General features: G+C 45.1%; 1 protein-coding gene across 1 annotated transcript; it reads left to right on the top strand.

The window, feature by feature from the left end:
• The first annotated feature begins 18857 nt into the window (after positions 1–18857).
• On the top strand, positions 18858–20075 carry FOXQ1 (forkhead box Q1). Its single transcript, XM_086609046.1, has one exon. The coding sequence runs from the start codon at positions 18858–18860 to the stop codon at positions 20073–20075; it is 1218 nt and encodes a 405-aa protein (XP_086465172.1).
• Positions 20076–20449: the final 374 nt, after the last annotated feature.

Genomic DNA, 20449 nt, shown 5'->3' with positions numbered 1-20449 from the left:
GCAGCCTTCGTCTCTCTGGCTCGTTTCATCTCTTTGCTCTGCTGTAAACACACTGGTTTGACTGTCCCAATAACTTCTGACATCTTGAAGCATGTGGAGGAACACGTCTGTCTCTCTCTCATCATTTTTTCTTTACCAACATAAGCCTAAGGAGGGGTCTACCTTACAATGTCTGTCATTTCGTGATTGCTGTTGAGTAACAAGTAACCAGCATGAAAAAGCTTTATTTGTGAGCATAGCTTAGGGCTTTGACCCAGAGAGAAGACCATTCTGCATGTTCTTGTTACTGCAATATTTCCCAAATACCATGATATTCCTGGCTGGGAAGGTAGACAAGGGAAGCATTATTATGCTAAATTATGTATTTAGCAGCATGTGGCAGGACAGTGAGGAAAACACTGTCTGTGCTGCTCTCCCACATCTAATCTCACCTTTCAAAGCCTGGGGAACACTGCACTATTGGCTAACAGGATCAAGCAAACATTAACGTTAAAAGAAAAAAAAAAAAAGAAATGAAACCCTGATTATTCATTCATATATTTTGATAAAAGTCTGTTTTCCATATGCTCTTCCACTTGTTTTATGCTATCTGTCACGAATCCCAACAAGTTTAAGGACAGGAACATTTGCAGAAATAGATAGTTCTTATGCAAAGCATAGTAAACGCTCAAGGAATGAAAACTCTGAATTAATACACACGACAACATGTTCTTGAATCTGTGAAGGGTTATTTCCATCTTTCAAGGTACACAGCTGAACTATAAGATTGCATATTCCTGGTCAAACTGACTAGGTATGTCACATTCGGTTGACACTACAAAGCTGCCTGCCACTTCACAGATACAGGATTTCTAGGATCCTTCACCACTACACTTGAGGCTGAGACCTCTTTCCTTTCTTTTCATTTTTTTCTTCTCCACAGAAGTTCACCTTTGTAAAAGCAACGTAAAAAAACATGTTGCTGAGCCGTGGAGTTTTCAGACAAGTCTCTGTTGAGCTTTTCCTATCTGAGTTTTAACTACCACATGCCACTCAAGTGCAAGGCTAGGTTTAAGAGTCATGTGGATGCCTGAATAGACTGAGAAATGTGTGCTGGGTCTGTCAAAATACCTGGGTGGTCCTTCCAAAAATCAACAGGTGATGCTTACACCCAGAAACTTCTGAAAATCTCATCACTGCATTACAAATATTTTCAAGATCTTAAATAACTTTTCTAGAAAACAGAGCCCTCAGGAATCCCAGAGTCTCACCTCTGGGACTCACTGAGTGACTGAGCAAACCTCATCATTTCTGAGTGCTTCTGTTTGTCCCCTACAGCAACACCAAGGGTCCTGAGTGCCACATCCTGCAGATGTGCTTTTCATCAACTGATCTCAAAGGGCTAGGCAGTATTAGGAAGCTGGTCTTTGCAGGGCAATCCAATTAGGCAGCGAGGGGACACTTTGAAGTTGCTAGAATGATTTCCATTGGCTTCAGTGGACGCTGGATCAGGTCTAACAAGTCCATCAACTTGTTAGATAGGTGCCTTGGAAATACCTATATATAAAGATACACAGAGATGTAACCTGCCCGTCTGTGTCTCAATTTCCTCATCTCTGAAATATGGATAACAGCTATTTACCCATCTCTACAGAAGGCCTGATAATATTTAAAGCAATTGGTGTGATGACTAATTAGCTAATATTTGAACCGGGATTTGAAAATTTAAAGCACTATATAACTGCTAAGTACTATTACTAAATTAAGCAACTGGCACTAATGGGAGACAGTCTGATCTTTGCTGCTTGTTGACACAAGACCAGCTACAAATAATGAGTTCCATAAAGCCTAGAATATGACACAGGGAGAAATTAATGAAAATTAAGAGGAATAAAATGGTACATCATCATCATTCAATATTAAATTTATTTATTGGATTTCAGAATTTTAATCAGCAATGCCTACAACAATTTCCCTTTCTATAGGCACTGTGTAGCTAAATAAACCACTCACCTCTCATTGGAAATCAGGTCTGGATTAGCCCTATGTCATTAGACTATTCCCTGATACTGTGAGCTCCTGAGTCAGAAGCCTTGTTCATCAGTTCATGAAGCTCCAGTTAGGTTTGCTGCTCTTCCTGCTCCAGCTGGAAGGTTATTACAGAATCTCATTTTTAGAAACCTCCTAATTACAAACCTAATTCATTAATGACCAGTCTATTTCCATTTGGCTTTTCCCAGATTGCATCAGAAGCTCACAGTTATTCTCGAGCCAATTAGCATGTAGAATCATAGAATATCTCAAGTTGGAAGGGATCCATAAGGATCATTGAGTCCAATTCCCTGCACCTCGCAGGACTACCTAAAACTAAACCATAAGAATAAGTGTCATCCAGATGTTCCTTGAACTCTTGACAGTTTTGGTGCCATGACCACTTCCCTGAGGAACCTGTACCAGTGGCCAACCACCTTTAAGTGAAGGACCTTTTCCTAATGTCCAAACTGAGCTTCCCCTGATGCAGCTTCATTCCATCTCCTCACATGCAAATATGTTCTTCCATCCTAAGTATCAAAATTCATATCTTTCTCCACCACGTTCTTTCCCCACCTCATGCTGTACTGACTTTTAGAGACCTAAAATTTTCAGTAAAGGCAAAAGCCCTCAGCTATTAAGCTTTTAGTCTGTTTCCATCATTCCTATCCTCACACTCTGGGAAGAACTGGGCATTATCTCTACATTGACAGTGCCTCCTCATCTTATGTCAGCAGAGAATTTCATCAGCTGGTTCCAACCTTCTACACCCAAGGCCTTAATGAAAGCGTTAAGATCAGTCCCAGGCTGGCCTATGAGGATTTCCACTAATAAACTTCCACTAAACTGGCAGAACCTGTGCCATCTCCCTGGTCCCTGCCCACCTTCCTACCAGCTTCCTCAGTTTAAGAAGAAAGGTGTAGTCTGTGTTTGTTATCCTAGTGTTGCACTCCTGTCAAAGCAGTTCAGCAGATGAAATCTGAACGTTTAAAGTCAGCCTACTTCACACAGATGTTCTTGGGCATGTTCACAGAACAATTGTTTTTTTCAGATTCCAGATTGATACAAAACAAGTGCAGTACTCCACGCTCAACTTCAGAAATGTAGAGGTAAATATAGGTCTCCATACACGCTCGGTCAAATCATTACCTGCACTGTTTCCAAAAATTGTGGGGAATTACCCCTTTCCAACTGTCTAAACAATTACTGGTATTTATTTGCTCTATTTTGACAGAACTGGTTTAACACATTCTTAAAAAAAATACACAACTTACTCTTTTTGATCATTTCAAGAGTGTCATCAGCCTACCACAAATATTGTAATAAATAACTCTGCACCACAAAGAAACGTGATCCTCTAAACGTTGAATCAACGTATTTGCTAAGGAGGTGTGTATCAAGTCAAGTCATCTCAACATATAACTGATCCCCCAGTGGAAAGCGAACAAACAAGTAGGAAAACAGAGTATCTTACCTTTGAATTCCCAGCTAATGACAGCTCCATAGGCCCAGCTTTTCCTTTAGCATATACCCTCTGTGAGGCTGCTGATGGAGTGACAGAGCTGCTGTAGCAAATGACCTACCTGGTCTACAGCCCTCAAGGACGTTTGCTGGTCACACAGTGATCAGGGACCCTCCAACTCTTCCCGCCACACCAGGAACAACCAGGCACTTCCTCCTCTCCTTTTCCTTCTTCTTCACAAGGCCACACGCAATCCCTTTCTCTCCCTCTGGGAAGCTGGATTATTTTGTGATGGCAACTGGTCATTCAGACCTCAGATCCTCCATAACATTGACAGCACACAGGCTCTCGACTCCTGTGTCTCAGGGGAACGCAGGTAAAACTGCTCTATTAGGGGAAATTCCCTCCCTGGTAATAAAAATCTCCTCCCTCAAGAAAAAGAATGTCCCCCCTACACGTTTTGCCTGGAGGCAAAAAATCAGCATCCTATTTTACTAAGTCTTATCCTTTCCTTCCCAGAAAAACATTAAATCAGCCAAACAGCTCTTGTTGCCCCTCCACTGGAAAAAGGGAAAGTAACAAGTAGAGGAGAAAATATAGAAAGAAAAGCACGTATAGAAAGAAAAGCGTGACTGGTGGTAGCGCTGACCTCCTGGCTCGAGGGCAGCGGGGCAAGGAAGGCAGCTCAGAGCAGGAGTGAAGTGGAAGAGGTAAAATAGTACGTGCATGTGCGGACACACGTGCAGATACAGATTTATGGAGGACTAGCGAGGAGACATCAGCCTCCCCATCGGCACCGGTTCGCGACGTGTGCGTTCCAGCCACAGCAGCATGGCTCAGCTGCCCCCCGCCCTCGTCAGGAAAGGGCATCACTTGTCCTGGAAAAACACATCGGTGTCTACGTGCTCATGTGTGAAGGGGTCAGTATTACAGGAGAACACTATATTACATGTGCTGTTTTCAATTACCGTGAAACACTATTTATAAGCTTGCAGAAGGAACATGATCTGATCCTGCATTTGGTCCACGTCTCCGGTTCCTAGAGATCCGTGCATGCAGATAGACTTTACAGCTGTAAGCCTGATTTCGCTGCGAAAAATAAAAGTAATTATAAAAAGCTTTGTATTCTCTGCATTTACAAGGGCAGATCCCTTCACACCAGATACTGCTCTTTCAGCAGATCTTTGTGGGTGGAGATTTCGTATCAGCATGTCTGCCAATTCCTGCCAGAGTTTCATCCAAGCCACAACATAGAGAGTCAACATTAATTAGCATTAATTATAATTTATAAGAAGCAATATTATCTGCATTGCTATCATTTGCACTTATTTTTATGTCTCACATAGGGCCAGTGCATGGTACATCACTGCCCAAACAGACAGAACTAGGTCCCACGGACTCTGCAGACTAACGCACAGTATTGCCATCCTTAAACCATTTTTAATAGACCATTGTTAAGAGTTAGGGGATCTCCTTTTCTTTGCTCCCATGAACTTGCCTTCTACTTTCTATTTACAGTCCGCTCAAGATTTCTCTATGTTTTTTTTTTTACCCTCAGACCAGGAAGAAATAAAAAAAATCCTGCCTGTAGATCATAAAATTGTTTTCTTTCTAACCAGAAAACAGAAGAGAACCAACACAGGACCAGCATCCCTACAAACCATTTGGAACCATCAAAATACAGCCTTTCCAGTACAAACTCTTCAGTGAGCCACTCGTACCTTACCAGAATCTACTGGTTTCACATAACCAGAGAAAACACGCTGAACGCATTTATATTAACTTTATCCATTTTATTGGCACAAGCAGAACCTTTCTCAGTCACCTCTTTATTCCAGTTCAAATCTTGTCTCCAAACCCAGAACCCTATTCTGCGAAACAGTTTTGTGTTAGCCCACGGGGTTGATCTTGTTTAGTGCCCATAAAACTGAGAAAACTTGCAAATATTACAAAATTCAATTCAAAACAGTTAATTAGTCCAGATCGCTGTTATTACTACTATTGAAATTATTAGTACTGTTGATAATAACTGTTCATAAATAACCATTTGCATACATTAAGTTTCGCTGGAAGAACTTGTGAGCATTAGCAAATCCTATAATGAGCTCAGGACGTATTTCTCTTTTTAATGAATTCTGCCTCACTTCCAGATTAAATAATAATTTTTTTACCACTTTGTTTCTTATTTTGCTGCTTGATGCAATACACAACAGCACAGGCACCAAGATTAGTTCAGTGAATCCAATTTAGAAAGTCACTTTTGCATAGGCCAAGGTTAATGAAACCACTCCAGTACGTTAAAGTGAACGCACTTTGTCAATCCAGGCTTGTTAGAGAAACTATTAATAATCAGCTGGAACTGCTGAGTCAAAATTGTGAATGAGATGGAAACACTGAGCACGTTTTATGTGCTCCCATTGCCTGTATCCTACTTGTGACTGTTGCAATCACGAATTATGCATAGCTCTGAAACACTACATACTGGGACCAATATGCATTGCAACATTTTGCCGTGAAGTCACAACGTGTTGTGTTATTCTGCATACACTTTCCAGTGAGAAGTATGAACTGAACCGAGTCGGAATATGTTGGATTACCATTTGCTGTTAAAAGCCAGCTTCCATCTGAAAACATTTGTGAACAGTTTGATTTTTACTTGCTTTGCTAAGAGATCAGACTAGACTTACTTCAGCTGTCAGATACATAAGGAAAAATAATTTTAAAACTAGATATTGTTGGCTTACTTATAGTTTTCCTTATTATTCACATAAGCATCAGATTAATTTATTCCATAAATTATCTAGTCAGAAAAGAGAAAGCACACCATTTTTCTTATACAACTAGCAAGCATGAGCATTATGGGCATTATAAAGGGCTTCTTTCTGTTCTTTTTTTGGCCAAAAAAAGTCATGATTAATTTGTATAACAGGACACTTGATAACACTGTTCACAGCTCATGGGCAACTAATACATGCAAGTTATTTGCAGAAATAAAGCATTACGATGTTTTCCACTCCAGTTTCCAATTCTGAAGCATCATGCTCCTGGTTCGCATACTTCATGTGAAAAGACAAGAGATATGCTTCCAGGGTAATAAAAGCATTCTGTATGGAAAATAGTTTGATCTTTATTGTATCTATAACCAGTAATTACCATGCTATTATATTTATACCAACAGTCAAGCAACTCACTGCATAAACAGACACACCTCTCTTGGCAATAGAGTTGCAATCATATATACTGGCAGTTATCTTCATCCAAAACGCACAGAGACAGTTAAACATGAAGAACGCGTAAGTTATTGTTCAGATCTTTAGCTAGTTCATCACACAACACTTCAATGAAGTTAATAAGTCCATACCATCTGATAACACGTCTCATTATTCACAACCTAATTAAACTGTACACGGAAAGTTAACAGAAAGAGGTAACCAACCGATGCAACGCACAAGTCAGTGCGGCAAGCTTAAGCTAGCTCTATTAAGCAACATATCCCTAACAGTGGAAAGAACACTTTTGGAAAGCGCTCAGTGTCAATAAAGACATCCTTTTTACTATTGATTAAGCAAGGCAACCATCAGGGCACATAAAAACACATATTAACTCACCTTTTCCTGGAGCAAGCACTGATGTTCTAGCATTTCATGGAAAGATGTTACAAAACAGTCCAACGCGAAACGTCCTTCTGCGTGAGTCACATCAGAAAGAATGATAAGCGAGTGGTAGCCAGGCAAACAAAGAGAATAACTGCAAAGATGGAGGTGGAACACAGCATGCAGCTTTTAAACAGCCAATAATTTTTGAGGGGCAATCCCTCTCACACAATGTTTCAGTCTAGCCCACTGTGTTCAATCGTATCTTAACTTCAGGATGAAGTTCAATTAGTGAAAAAAAAAGCAGATTTTCTTTTCACAATCTATTATCTTATACATACAAACTCTATTAGGAAGAGTATTTTGACCATCTAAAACCTGAGGTACCTTTATCTTAGGTGCCTCCTAAGAGAAAACAGGCAGGCTGGAATTCACCTTAAATACTTTGAGAGCTCTGTAATACATCCCAGGTGATCACCTGGGAAGCCTTAGGCTTCCTTTCAGCTAACGGAAATGAGCACTGCAAGGTGCAAATCACTCCATGTACTACAGGCAGCTGCGTTGGGATAAGATGATGACAGTTCCCTGGTGTGACAACACGTGCAGGCGTTTACAATTTCAGGCAGCAGCTCTGAGAATTCACTATCTGCAAAGTGGAATCTACGTATTTAGAAATTGTTAAAGGTACAAACTTTCAGTTCAAACTCACTATTATGTCTTCAGTTCATAGGTTTTATTTTCTTCTTGCCTGTGAATTTCTCTATCTTCTCTTCTACTAAAAATAAAGCCATTCTCCTTAGTGATAACTTTGCAACCATTTAACACTCTAGTCAATAGTTTTCTTGTGACAGACTGAAATGATGTGTATAAAAAAAAATTACTCAAGCCGTCATCAGACCTTACCTCTGGAAGGGAAGACTTGCAACATGCTGAAAAAGACAGTTTCTCTGCTGAAGTTCTTGGGCAAAACTCTTCAGCGTCACTGGAACAGAAACATAGCCAACACATCCCCAAAAGTACACTGCTGAAACGTACAACACAACAGTGCTGTGTCCTGTAAAAAAGAGATGAGAACAATAACACCTTCTCAAAGCTTCAAGATGTGAAATGAACATAAATACTCATATAAGTTACATCTTGCATTTGCAGACTAAAAGGAGCCAGGACATGGACTCAAGAGCTGGCACGTGATTACCCACCATCTATAACTAGCCACGAGCTTCACAAGGGCTTTTCCCTGTCATCTAGCACTTTCTCATGCAACACATGGGCATGGTTCAGGAGCTAGCATGGACGAAGGACCGTTACCTCTAGGCAGTACATGTGAGGCCACTTTGGAAGGAAGAGCATTTAGCCATGTGGACGCACACCCTCAGGGACAAAGACTGTATGCTGTCCCGTTTCATTTACTAGCGGTAAGGTAGCCAGAAAGACCATATGGGACGTTGTGGGCATCTTTAAGTATAAGATCAAGATTGTATCTGCCAGACTCACCATACTAAGACCATGATGTTTCAAATACTAATGAATACATTCATGCACAAATTAATCAGGATTACTTCTATGCATGAAAGTATGCCAGCGTAGGTGTTTGCAGAAGAGGTTTTGGAATGTCAGTCATCGTATAGCCATCAGTTAAAGTACACTTATAAATGCTTTCACTTGGAAGATTGTATTAACCTTAATATAAAATACATGTTTTCTGGTTCTGATGACTCAGGAAGAACTTGCAAGTCTATACCTCGACCCATTAATCTTATATAAATAAACTTTCCCCTTGTGAAAGGGAGTTCCATAGCATTAATAAATAAGGATCTTTCTCAACCATAATCAGATTCTGTAAGAATCATTTAGAAACATTTAGATTAATTATTTGTTGCGAATTTTTCACTTAGCTCTGTCTCTTCAATCAAGCAGCACAGCTCTATTTCTTTCAGCAACACGAGCTAGTATAAAAGAGTTTCCACATTTAACTCTCATATCCAACACCATTTAATTAAAGTCTCAACTGTGAATAGTCATGAGTCTGGCCAAAGTTTTGAAGTTTTGAATTCAGGCCCGCTGGAGTGAAAGCCCCACATATTCAGTCTGCCTCTGCACTTGACTCCACCTAACTTAGTCAAGGGGCCAACCTGTGATAGTGCATTTAAAGGCCAAAGTGGGGGTAAGAGGGTACAGGGTGTACTACTTCACATCCTGCCTTCAAAATAAACTCTATCCAAGTCACCAAGATTTACTTACAGAGTTGATGGGTATTAAAAGTAGCATGATGGGAGGGCGTTTTTCCCACAACACTTTGATAACTCTGAAAAGTTTTAAGATATGTTGGACCTTGCTAAGTTTCTTGGCATTGACTCCACCTGAACTGCAGAAAGTAAAAATGGACTGTCTTCCAAACCCCTGTGGCATAAATAAAGCGAATTATGAATAAGAGCTCTTGTAAGCGATGAGTAAATATCTCCATAGTCTGATCTATCACAGTCAAGTGCCAGGACTTGTGCTTCTCTGAAACGAATACTGAAGTCTGCAAATTTTTGAAATACTATTCCACTTCTTGAAAATCCCTCTGTGCATCAGTCATGTTTCTGTTTCAGAACCTCCTGTTCTTCACAGTTGCTGCAGATTTTAGTTAGAGGAAAAAAAAAAAAAAAGAAAGATTTTGTACAGAAATTGCAATTAGAAAGAGATATCAAACTGAGGAATTGCATGCTGATATTCAATCTTTGCTTTTGCATTTTTTTTATATTTTTATTCAGTTAAACAAAACCAAACTTCTCAACCATCCCTAGCTATGAAAGACAGGAAAAGTATACTCCAAGAGAGAAAACGCAGATGAAAGACGATTGCTTCCAAATGCACCATGAGAAATGAAAACCCAGAGAACTCCCTAGCCTGAGGAAAGCTGCAGAGGTGAGCAGTCCAAAAAATTCCACCAGCAGAAGCAGCCAAATCGGAGACCTTTGGGCATCCTGGAAATTTTCTACACTCTGAGTGGAACTGCTCCGCACTCTGCTCTCGGTTGGAGCTATCTACTCCAACTTACTCCACATCTCCATCTCTTCATGACAGCTTTGCTCCAGTCCCTTTTTCCTTTTCCTCTGGTACCTTTAGCCTGCTTGCTCCCCTTCCCCATAGGTTTCTCCTTATTTCTTTTTACAGTAAAAATTAAAAGATTCTGAAATGTCATGTCCATCACGAAAAAAAGCCAAAAAAAAAAACCCAATGTTTTTAAAAGGGAAAATAACCCATGCAAAAAGAAACCCAAACAAGCTGCTGTGTGTCACAGCAGCAATTACAAGCCCCAGAGAAGTCAAGACACTGTTTGTGCTGGACTCCTTCTGTACGTGCACGGTCCTCACGGTCCTGACCGACTTATAGGTAAGCAGCCATTGCATCAAAGCAGACTCGGAGATGTTTAGTAAGACCTGGTCTTAACCAAACAATGCAAGACTTCTGGCAGATTTACAGAGGAGAAGGTACTGGGTGTGACACACCAGAAAATCACTAACAGACACTAAACTGGCTCAAGTCTGTGGACTATGTTTTACTTACCAGTCTTGGGCTAACACCCAGGACTTTTCTTTCCTTGCAAAGGTATGATGTCAGGCACATGGCAGTTCTTGAGATTCTGTATAAGCCAGCATCGCCAGAGGCTCTGTGCAGGTGTGGTTAACAGTTATTTAATGATTCTTCACAATTGCATGTATCTGTCTGAACATAAATACAGTCTGATCGTAATCTTTCTTTTCACACCATGAATTTGGCCCAGTGTTTCCACCCTCACAGGTTCTCAAATGCCCAGTCATAGTTATTACAGACCTGAGATTCACTGGATTTCAAACCATTCAGGAGCACTTTGCTGTCCTGTTGGCTTGGGAAGGTGAAGGGACTGAAGGCAGTATATTTAACATAAATGCTGCCCACTTCACTTAAATTCTATAGGTTTGGCTCTCTGATGACTCACAGGACTCTCCTCCCTTCCCCATGTTTAGACACTGATGACAAGTACTGTTAAGTTTCTAAAAGCAAAATTATCAAAAAAAGGGAACTCTGGCAATTCCTGGGAAAAGCTCTCAGTCTTTCTCCTTTCCCCAGCAGTTGCACGAGCCTTTATTCAGCAAAAATACTAGTACTATTCAACCACTTAAAATAATTTTGAGTGATAGTTCGACAGTTTCTTTTCCAAAAGGTAATAGTTTTCGTAATTAGTCACTTGCTTTGATAAGGCACTGACTTTTACTCTAATCTAAGTTAACAAGAGTTTATCTACCTGCATCATTTAAACACGCCCTACTTGCAAATCTGGTATGACTAAAAACCAAGACAAGTGTTTGGTTTCATTTTACATTTGCTTCAAAGTGCCCCACTTGGAGGTTAATTATTAATCTACTCAAGTATATGTAAAGGCTCAGGGAAACAACAGCATTAATAGATAAAGCAGTAGTTGAGGAATTAGGAAACCTTTGTCCTATTCCCAGCTTAGATCGCGTAAGTTTGGCCAAGACATTTAAATTCTGTGAACCTTTACTCACAAAACAGAAATAGCAACACCCTCTGCACAAAGCACTTTGACATCTTCAGGGGAGAAACTTCACGTGTGTGAGGCAACGTTGGGGTTTAACCCAGCAGGCAACTCAGCACCACCACAGCCCTTCGCCCACCCACCCTCTCAGCGGGATGGGGGAGAGAATCGAAAAGAAAAAAGGTAAAACTCACGAGCTGGAATAAAGGCAGCTTAATAGGACCAAAAAAAGGAAGGAAAATAAATAAATAAATAGACGAATAAATAATAATAATAGAATATATAAAACAAGTGATGCTCAGTGCAATTGCTCACGACCCACTGACCCATGCCCAGCCAGTCCCCCAGCAGCAGCCGCCGACCTCCAGCCAACTCCCCCCCTCAGTGTTATTGTTCAGTACGATGTCAGACGGTACGGAATATCCCTTTGGCCCGTTGGGGTCAGCTCTCCTGGCTGCATCCCCTCCCAGCTTCTCGTGCACCCCCAGCCTCCTCGCTGGCAGGGCAGCAGGAGAAGCTGAAAAGTCCTTGACTTAGTGCAAACATTGCTTAGCAACAACTAAAACATCGGGGTGTTATCAACGTTATTCTCATCCTAAATCCAAAACACAGCACTATACCAGCTACTAAGAAGAAAATTAACTCTATCCCAGCTGAAACCAGGATAGGCAGTGGTATGTTTGTTCGCACCTTCAAGAGAGTGAAACTCAGCTAATCCCTTAAGAACTCACCAAGGAACTGGAGATCAGATACTCAACCCATGCAACTCAACAAAACTAATTCTTTTGTCAGATCTGCAGCAGCTGAAGAACCAACTCCTTGAGCTTTTACTGCATTTCTCTGCCATCTGAAAAGTGGTGAAAACAGACTTGATTTCTGGAATATGGTTTGGAGGTTATAAATCCCCAACACTATCCTGAGGTACAGATGTACCCTCGGCATAACTATGTTACCTGTCCCAGGAGTAAGCAAGGAGCAGCATGGACCAGATTTTCAAAGATACTAACGCAGTTCTAGAGCTCTCCAGGGGGTGGGAGGATTAGATCAAAATGGATAGACAGATGACAGCTCAGATCTTGAAGCAGGGAAAAAAAAATTAAAAAACAGCAAATGGAGGACAGAACAATCACAGGAGGGACATAATTCGGGGGCATTACTGCCAAATCCTGCCTACCACAGGAAGGTCTGGCCACTGGCAGCCTGCTCCTGAATAGCTCCACTAGAATGCAGTTCACTGAAGTCTTGGGGGAAAAAAAAAAAATCAAAACTTTTTTACATCATTATTTATTTACAGATTTGGCTGATTCCTACATAAATCATGCGATTCCACCCAGAAGTATCTTTTTGAAAACAAAGGAACAACAACAGAAAAACCAAACACCCAACCCAGAAGTAAGAATGTTGAATACCTACTGCTGTTCAACTGAAATATTATTGGCAAGGTGATTCATTTGTTAATCTGCAGTGCTATAAATAGTACTTTAGCTTAGTTGAATGGAAGCATATCCTTCTATCTCTAGTCACTTGTTTACCCATGTAAAATATATGTGGTTTTGAGTCGGCTTAGGTGTTTTCCAGGAAGGGCTAGCAAAGTTCAGTGACTCTCCATCACACATTCAAAGCCCTTCAGCTCTCAGTTAATTTTGCTGTACTTCCCTTACTCTGCTCCATCAATGCATGGACTTAAAGGCAATAAGAGGCTATTGTAACAACTCAGCTGGCGTTTCCTCATATCATGGGCCAGTGATAGCAAGCCTCTGGCATCAATACCAAGTTTGGCGCCAACAGATATTTGGTCTGGCACCAGCAATAACAAGCTATGATGGTTTCTTTTTAAGTTTGTTTGGCACCAGTGGCAAGAAACATTCACTAATCCTGGCAGAGAGCCACAGAATTTCACCAAATGGCTTCTGCATCATAACTTCATAACAAACATAACACAACATAGCTTCTAATTGCGGTGGAGCCTGGGTCCATCCTGACAATTACATCCAGACTTATCTATACCTGTGCTGTCTTCCAATACCAGTTTCATTCTTGCTGTAAGAATAACCTCCTCAAAGAGACCCACAAACCCCTAAGTCCATCACTATTTGTACTTTCGCTCTCTTGGTGCAGTTATATGAGATCAGGTAATCAGTTACAAGAAAAGCCTATGGGGACAGTTACCAAATTAAGTCATCACAAAATACGTTGTAAATACTGTGCTGACTTAAAGTCACCCCTCACTCTGCACTCTTTTGTGTCATGTACTTTCTCAGACTGCGGACCCGCAACATATTCCAGGGAGGTTCACCTCATACTGGTGTGGAGCCCCATTCAAGCCCCTGAGGCTTAACATATCTCTAGTAAAAAGAGAGAATTAGCTATAAATTAGCTGAGTTTCAGGACAGAGCAATCTCCATTTTGACAGCTCCTTGCTAAACGGCGCAATGCATCTGATGAGGCCTCGTGGTGGACACCTCAGAAGACACAGCGAAGGACAAGAACTCAGTTCTATAGACACGGTTGCGACCGACTTGCCAAACAATTTTCAGCAGGACTCCCCTTTGCTCCTCTTTGCCTGTAAAACAGGAGAGCTCTGAGGTCTCTGGGCGGAAAGGATGACGTAGGAACCAGGAATTACTTATCTGGTACTAAGTATTAGTAAAACCAGCAATAATGCCGTCCTCTTCACAGGAGAAAACCTGTCCCTGCCCGCTTTGTCACAATCCGGTACACAGGAGAAAAGAAATTTAATTAAATGTGGACTTTTTTAATGGGACATGACGTGGGCACGGGGAGAAAATGATACTAAGCTTTCAGCACGGGAAAATTTCATCCTGAGCAACAGCTCCCAAGAAAACAGACTGTGTGAAACCCAGTTGAAGTGGAAGTCCCCATTGTAAATTCAGCTCTTAGTACCTGCCAAAGACAGAGAAAATCTCTGCCCATGGGGAACAGCTGTCCTTGCGAAAAAGTGCAAATCCATAGAGTTCCCAATGTGGGAATTCACGCAGACACGCATTTTGCTTCAGTGATCAAACTCTTCCTCCCATGGTCTAAATGCATTTCCACTAACCTCCCTTCTTACAGCTCAGTCTCTAGCTGGATTTCCTTCAACTATAAAAATACACATGGCGCAATTAGCCAACCTTCACAGGCTCTGTAGTTCATTTATGCGTGCTAGGCACGTCTCCTGCTGTGAGCAGCCCATCCAAACAGAACTCTTTGAACTGGTCTATTGTTGCTCACGTAGTGTATTGCATTGTCCAATTTCATCATTCCTGGCAAAGCAGCGCACTCCTGCAGCTTGCTACAGGAGGAGGGGAAGAGATGATGAAGCACTTTGTCTAGCTGGTGTGCCGGACATCTCGGATGGACAAATAAGCTTGCCTACCACTAACTATAGGACTTTCTCAGTCACCACAGAGAGACCTTTACTGACCAGTTGTGCTTATATAATCTCATCTGGAAGCCCTTTCTAATCTAGTTAGCAGTCTGGAAGGACAGACGGCAGGAAAAATGCTAAGAAAGGACTGAGTGGGGAAAAAATATTAAAAAAAAAAAACACTAAAAGCAAGACCATAGCACGACATAGCTTTGCACAATGTTTGCTGAAGTGTAAAACCAAATCATTGTTTAAAATATCATGGAGACAACACAACTGGATCAACTGAAAATATACCTGCAACCACCAGACAGCGTAGCATTTTGCTACGTTTAGTAAGGAATATTTTTAGAATTCACAGCTCGAACAAACTGCAAAGGGCTACACTGCCCTACTGCCCATTGCCACACACTGACTATTCCTAAATGAAACGAGTCAAATACTATAGAAAATAGAAAGCAAATTGAGCGTGGGATTTTCAAGCACCCATTCGCATTTCTCCCCTTTGTCTTTGACTAGGTACCATTTTTGGTAGGAAAAGAGTGGGTCATACATCAAAAAAAGTCCTGCTCCACTGCTCTAAAAAGGAAGAGACATTTCATTTTAGAACAAAGAATTAGATTTTTTTTTACATTGCTTCACTAGAGGTTTTTGGAGGTTTTTCTTGGGGTGATGGGGGTGGAGTGTTTGGCTTTGCTATAATACAGCACATCAAAGCGCTTTTGATGTGAAGTTTACTTAACAGAATCAGTTTTTCCGATGATTGTGTTAATCTTTATAAACCTGAAGGCGATACTATGCCTTTTAAAAAACTATAGCAGGAAAAGACTTGAGGTTACATATACTCTCAGTGGTGAGAGACGGGAGTAGTCGGATTATTTCGCCACTTCTTACGACTTCGCTCGCTGTTCCACGGGCAGCGAGTGCAACTGGCCTGACACCGCTCTCACTTGGGGCAGGAAGGTTCAATTTAAACCACGCACAGCCCTTCACACGAGCAACTTTGTGTGTTTTCTCAGGTAAGAGCCACCACAGGTTTCAAGGGCCAGTTTACAAGAGGCAGTGAAGGGGCCCTGAGCCGCAACAAGGATCAGCGCGGATCTTAGAAAGGCTCCCTGCTCCCAACCGTTAATAGCTGTCTTTGTGTTATTTTTGAGCCCAAGCTTCTGTCCCCTCTCACATCTTGCAAAACCAGCTTTGCCACCCACTCCTAGTCTTCAAGTACGGCTGTGCAAAAGCTTCTCTTATGTCTGACATGTTTACCTACAGCATTTGAATGACTTTTTAAGTTCTTTGAATAAAGATAAGAGACAATGTGTACGTTTTCCACACAAATAGTGGAACGGTAATAAAATAAACATCAAAGGTAAGGTAGCAAATCATCGCTACTTCGCTCCTATTTACAACAAAAGCAGGAAGAGGAAAAAACCTACCCTCACCATTGGCATCTCTTAGAAAATACGAGTTTTGGAAGGAATGACAGCTTTTTCCCATACCCTTAAACACAAACATTGGCACCTACAGCTAACGCAAAGCTTTACTGAAAGATCTCGGTTTACATTACGTGGAGTCAACAACAACAAGGAACCAAGAGAGGTCTCCCTCCTCTTATTTTTGTCTTTCTGAATTGCCAGCTTTTCTGAACTGGTACAGCTTCAGTGGGAACAGGAAGACATCAAACCTGTTGTTATTAAAGTTAGCAAGAGTACAACCCAAAGGACAGAAGAACTGCTCATTGTTCAGTATTTACTATTTAAGACCCACGCAGACCGAAGGAACGGCAAAGCTTTGAAACAAAATGCAGGTGTGTGTGGGAATGTGTGTGGGAACATATACTCTATTCAAGAGAGATGGAGACAGAAAGTCAGGCTGTTTGTTTCTTCTGTTAGTCTTTTAAACCTTTTTTCATGTTCCTCTCCAGCGCTCCTCAACAGCCAGACCACAACAGCGTAGTCCTAACCTGAGCAATTCTGCAGTAAGTTATTTATTCTAAAATAAGGTCTGATTTAGAAAGACTTTTGGAAAATACGGAGCAATCCAACTCTCACTCCAGGACACAAAATCCTAAATCTACATATGAGAAATAAAATAAGCACCGCACTAGGTTTCTGCTGATGTTTTTGTTTTGTTATTGTTTTGCAGATCCTAGCGCTGCTGCCCTAGGAAGTCAAATGGCATTTTGCAATTGACTTTGAACAGCGAGCAGGATAGGGCTGAACAGGGAGTTTTCCGAGAACCTAGCGCCATACAGCTCTCTTTGTTGAGCTGTTCAGTCCAGCATACTGTCGATGGAGCCAAAACCTCTGAAGAAGGGTAAGACCCTGACAACAAGCTAAAAACAAACCCCAAAAAATTATGACTGATTTTCCTACAAAGAAAAGTGCCTAGGTAAAATTACGGAATACTTTTTGTCCCGGGTTTCACGGAAAATTTATAGAACCACAACGTGAAAAAAAAAAAAAAAAATGTTAAAGCAAAGCCCCTATTTAAAAACACAATAAAAGATTTTATTGGAGAGCGACAGTTGTAACAGAGAGGTTACCAACGCACCATCCGGAAGAGATCAAGCAACGCTACTACACACACATTAACACACTTCAAACTCAGGTTAAGGTTTTGACCTAGCAAAAGCCCACAGCATTGCCTACCTGTTCCCGTTTTACCCCTGCATCGGGTGCAGTTATGACAGAAGGAAAGAGGGGCCAGGGCTGAAATGACTTTGCCAAGCTACATAAATCATTACGAATTCACAACTGCGAAGCTGTGTATTATTCTCCAGCAGGTTGTTGAGCTGTCACATCACTACTTGTTGCTATATACGGCGCTACTAAAATAAATCACTGCACGTAACAGGTTCTGCTCTGCCACCTATAAGTCATTCTGCATTTTACACCTGGGAGGCGGGTCCGGCTCTGCGAAGTCGCGCCGAACTGCGGCTTCATTCGAAATACCGGGGAAGGGGAGGGACCTGGCGGGAGAAAATACAAACAAGTTTCGTAAAACAACTTTCCAACGAGACCTCGCTGTCATCTCGGCTAATTACGGCTCTGATACGGCTTATTAGCGCGTACCCACCTTTGCTACCTTGCTTCTCCACCCACCACCCTTTCAGATCTTTGTCCTGGCTCCGCCTCTCGCCGGCGTTATAATGGGCTGGTCTGAAAGTGGTGGAGAGACACAGAACCACAGGGGAAGAGAGAGATAATGACAATAACATTAATAACCCCAATAACCCGGCTGCTGCCCGCGCCGCAGCGAGGAGCCAGCCCGGCGTCCCGGCACTGACGGGGGCCGAAGCCGGAGAGAGAGGAGTAACCCCGACGTCCCTCGAAAGCTTCTTCCCGCGCCCGCGGAGCGCCGGACGGTAACATCGGCAGCGGCCCCGAGCAGGACCGTGCTCGGGGGGACGCGCAGAGGAGCCCGCTCCGGCAGCCGCCCGCCCCGGCTCCGCGGAGGCCTCCTCGTCCCACCGCGGCAACCTGCTCTGCTGCGGCCCCATGGAGCAGCGGGAGTAAAGAGCGGGGAGGACACGAAGGGGGGCGGAAAGAGAGCGAGCGCCCCGGTGGGGGAGAAGGAGGTGGAAGCCGGAGGAAGCGCCCCGTCCCCCGCCTCGCCGCCGAGGTCGGCTGGGCACCGCCACCTCTCCTCCGCGTCCACCGGCGGGGAAGGGGCCAGCCGCCTGCAAGCGACCCCCGGGAGGCCGGGTGAAGCGGGCGCGGAGCCCCGCAGCTCTGCTCTGTCCGCCGCCGCGGAGCTGTCCAAGCCGGCGCGGGGGCACGAATCCCCGGGGTCGCCCCGCTGCCCCCCGCCGCCCTTGAGGCCGCGCCGACGGGCGGGGGTCGCGCCCGCCCAGCGGAGCCGCGGGGTGCGGGGGGGCCCGCCGGCCGCGCCGCCGCCGCCATGAAGCTGGAGGTGTTCTCGCAGCACTACGAGGACAAGCTGAGCGCCGGCAGCGACCAGGAAGGCAGCGGCTCCCTCTCCCCGGCGCCGGCCGAGAGCGAGCTGGGCTCGGACGGCGACTGCGCAGCCAACAGCCCGGGCGGCGGGGCCGTGCGTGCGGGGCACCCCCCGCCGCCGCCCCCCGCCCCGCAGCCGCCGCCGCCGCCGGCCGAGAGCGCCAAAGGGAAGCCCTACACGCGGCGCCCGAAGCCGCCCTACTCCTACATCGCGCTGATCGCCATGGCCATCCGCGACTCGGCCGGCGGCCGCCTGACCCTGGCCGAGATCAACGACTACCTGATGAGCCGCTTCCCCTTCTTCCGCGGCGCCTACACCGGCTGGCGCAACTCGGTGCGCCACAACCTCTCCCTCAACGACTGCTTCGTCAAGGTGCTGCGCGACCCGGCGCGGCCCTGGGGCAAGGACAACTACTGGATGCTCAACCCCAGCAGCGAGTACACCTTCGCCGACGGCGTCTTCCGCCGCCGCCGCAAGCGCCTCAGCCGCGCCGCCCCGCCGCCGCAGCCCGCCGCCGTCCCGCCGCCGCCGCAGCAGGAGGCGGCCGGAGCGGGCGCCGCGTCCCCCGGCGGCTCCCCGCGGTGCTGCTGCGCCTCCTCGCCCTGCAACTGCGCGCCGGGCCCCGTCGCCGCCAAGGAGGCAGCGGCGGGGGGCGGCGGGGCGGCGGGCAGCGGCGGCGCCGCCGCCAAGTTTTCCAGCTCCTTCGCCATCGAGAGCCTCCTCCGGCGGCCGGCGGGGCCCCGCGCCGCCCCGCAGCCGCCGCCGCACGCCCGCCTCCTCTGGCCGGCGCCGCCCGCGCCCCCGCACCTGCTGCCCGGTCCCTACCCGCTGCTCCCCTACCCACCTGCCGCGCAGCCCCCCGCCGCCGCCGCCGCCGCCCTCTACGGCGGCGGCCTCCTGCAGCTCTGCGCCTACGGGCTGGGCGAGCCGCCGCCGCTGCTGCTGGCCGGGGGCGGGCGGCAGGCGCTGGCCCAGGGCGAGCCGCCGCCGGCGGAGCGGCCGCGGGCGCCCGTCTTCCCCGCCGCCCTCCCCACGGGCGGGCGGGGGCCGCCGCCCGGCTCGCCGCTCTACGGGCCCCTCCGGCTGGCCGGGCCGCTGCAGCCGGCGGCGGTGGGCTCGGCTTCGTTCCAGCCGTACGCCGTGGAGAACCCCCGGGCTTAATGGAGCCCCCCTCCTCCCCTGCGAAGGGCCTGCCTGGGGAGGCGGGGAGGGGGAAAGGAGGAGGCTCTGGATCCCGCACTTTAACTCCAGAGGCGACCAAAGCCTCCAAGCAAAAGCCTCGGTGACTGTGCCTTAGTGAAATGACAGTGGGTTTAACTTAAACCAAAAAAAAAAAAATATATATATATAAAAAAAAAAAACAAAACGACTGTCGTTCTGGACATAGCCATGAGCCTCAAGTGCTTCTTACTGTTCGTTGAGACTACTTGACTTCAGCCATTCCCTCGCCGCTTCCTTTCTATCCCCCCCCCTCTTCTCGTTCCCGCATCTCCGGCCCCCGAAGCCTCGGGCAGCGGAGCAGGGGCCGCCCCCGC

This window comes from Tauraco erythrolophus, chromosome 3, assembly GCF_009769465.1.
Source record: "Tauraco erythrolophus isolate bTauEry1 chromosome 3, bTauEry1.pri, whole genome shotgun sequence".
Lineage (NCBI taxonomy): Eukaryota > Metazoa > Chordata > Aves > Musophagiformes > Musophagidae > Tauraco > Tauraco erythrolophus.
Note: the sequence above shows the minus strand (reverse complement) of the source record. Positions and strands in the feature narration are given on the sequence as shown.

Excerpts from the sequence above, each read along its gene's own strand:
- FOXQ1 (XM_086609046.1), top strand. The coding sequence starts at position 18,858 with ATGAAGCTGGAGGTGTTCTCGCAGCACTACGAGGACAAGCTGAGCGCC.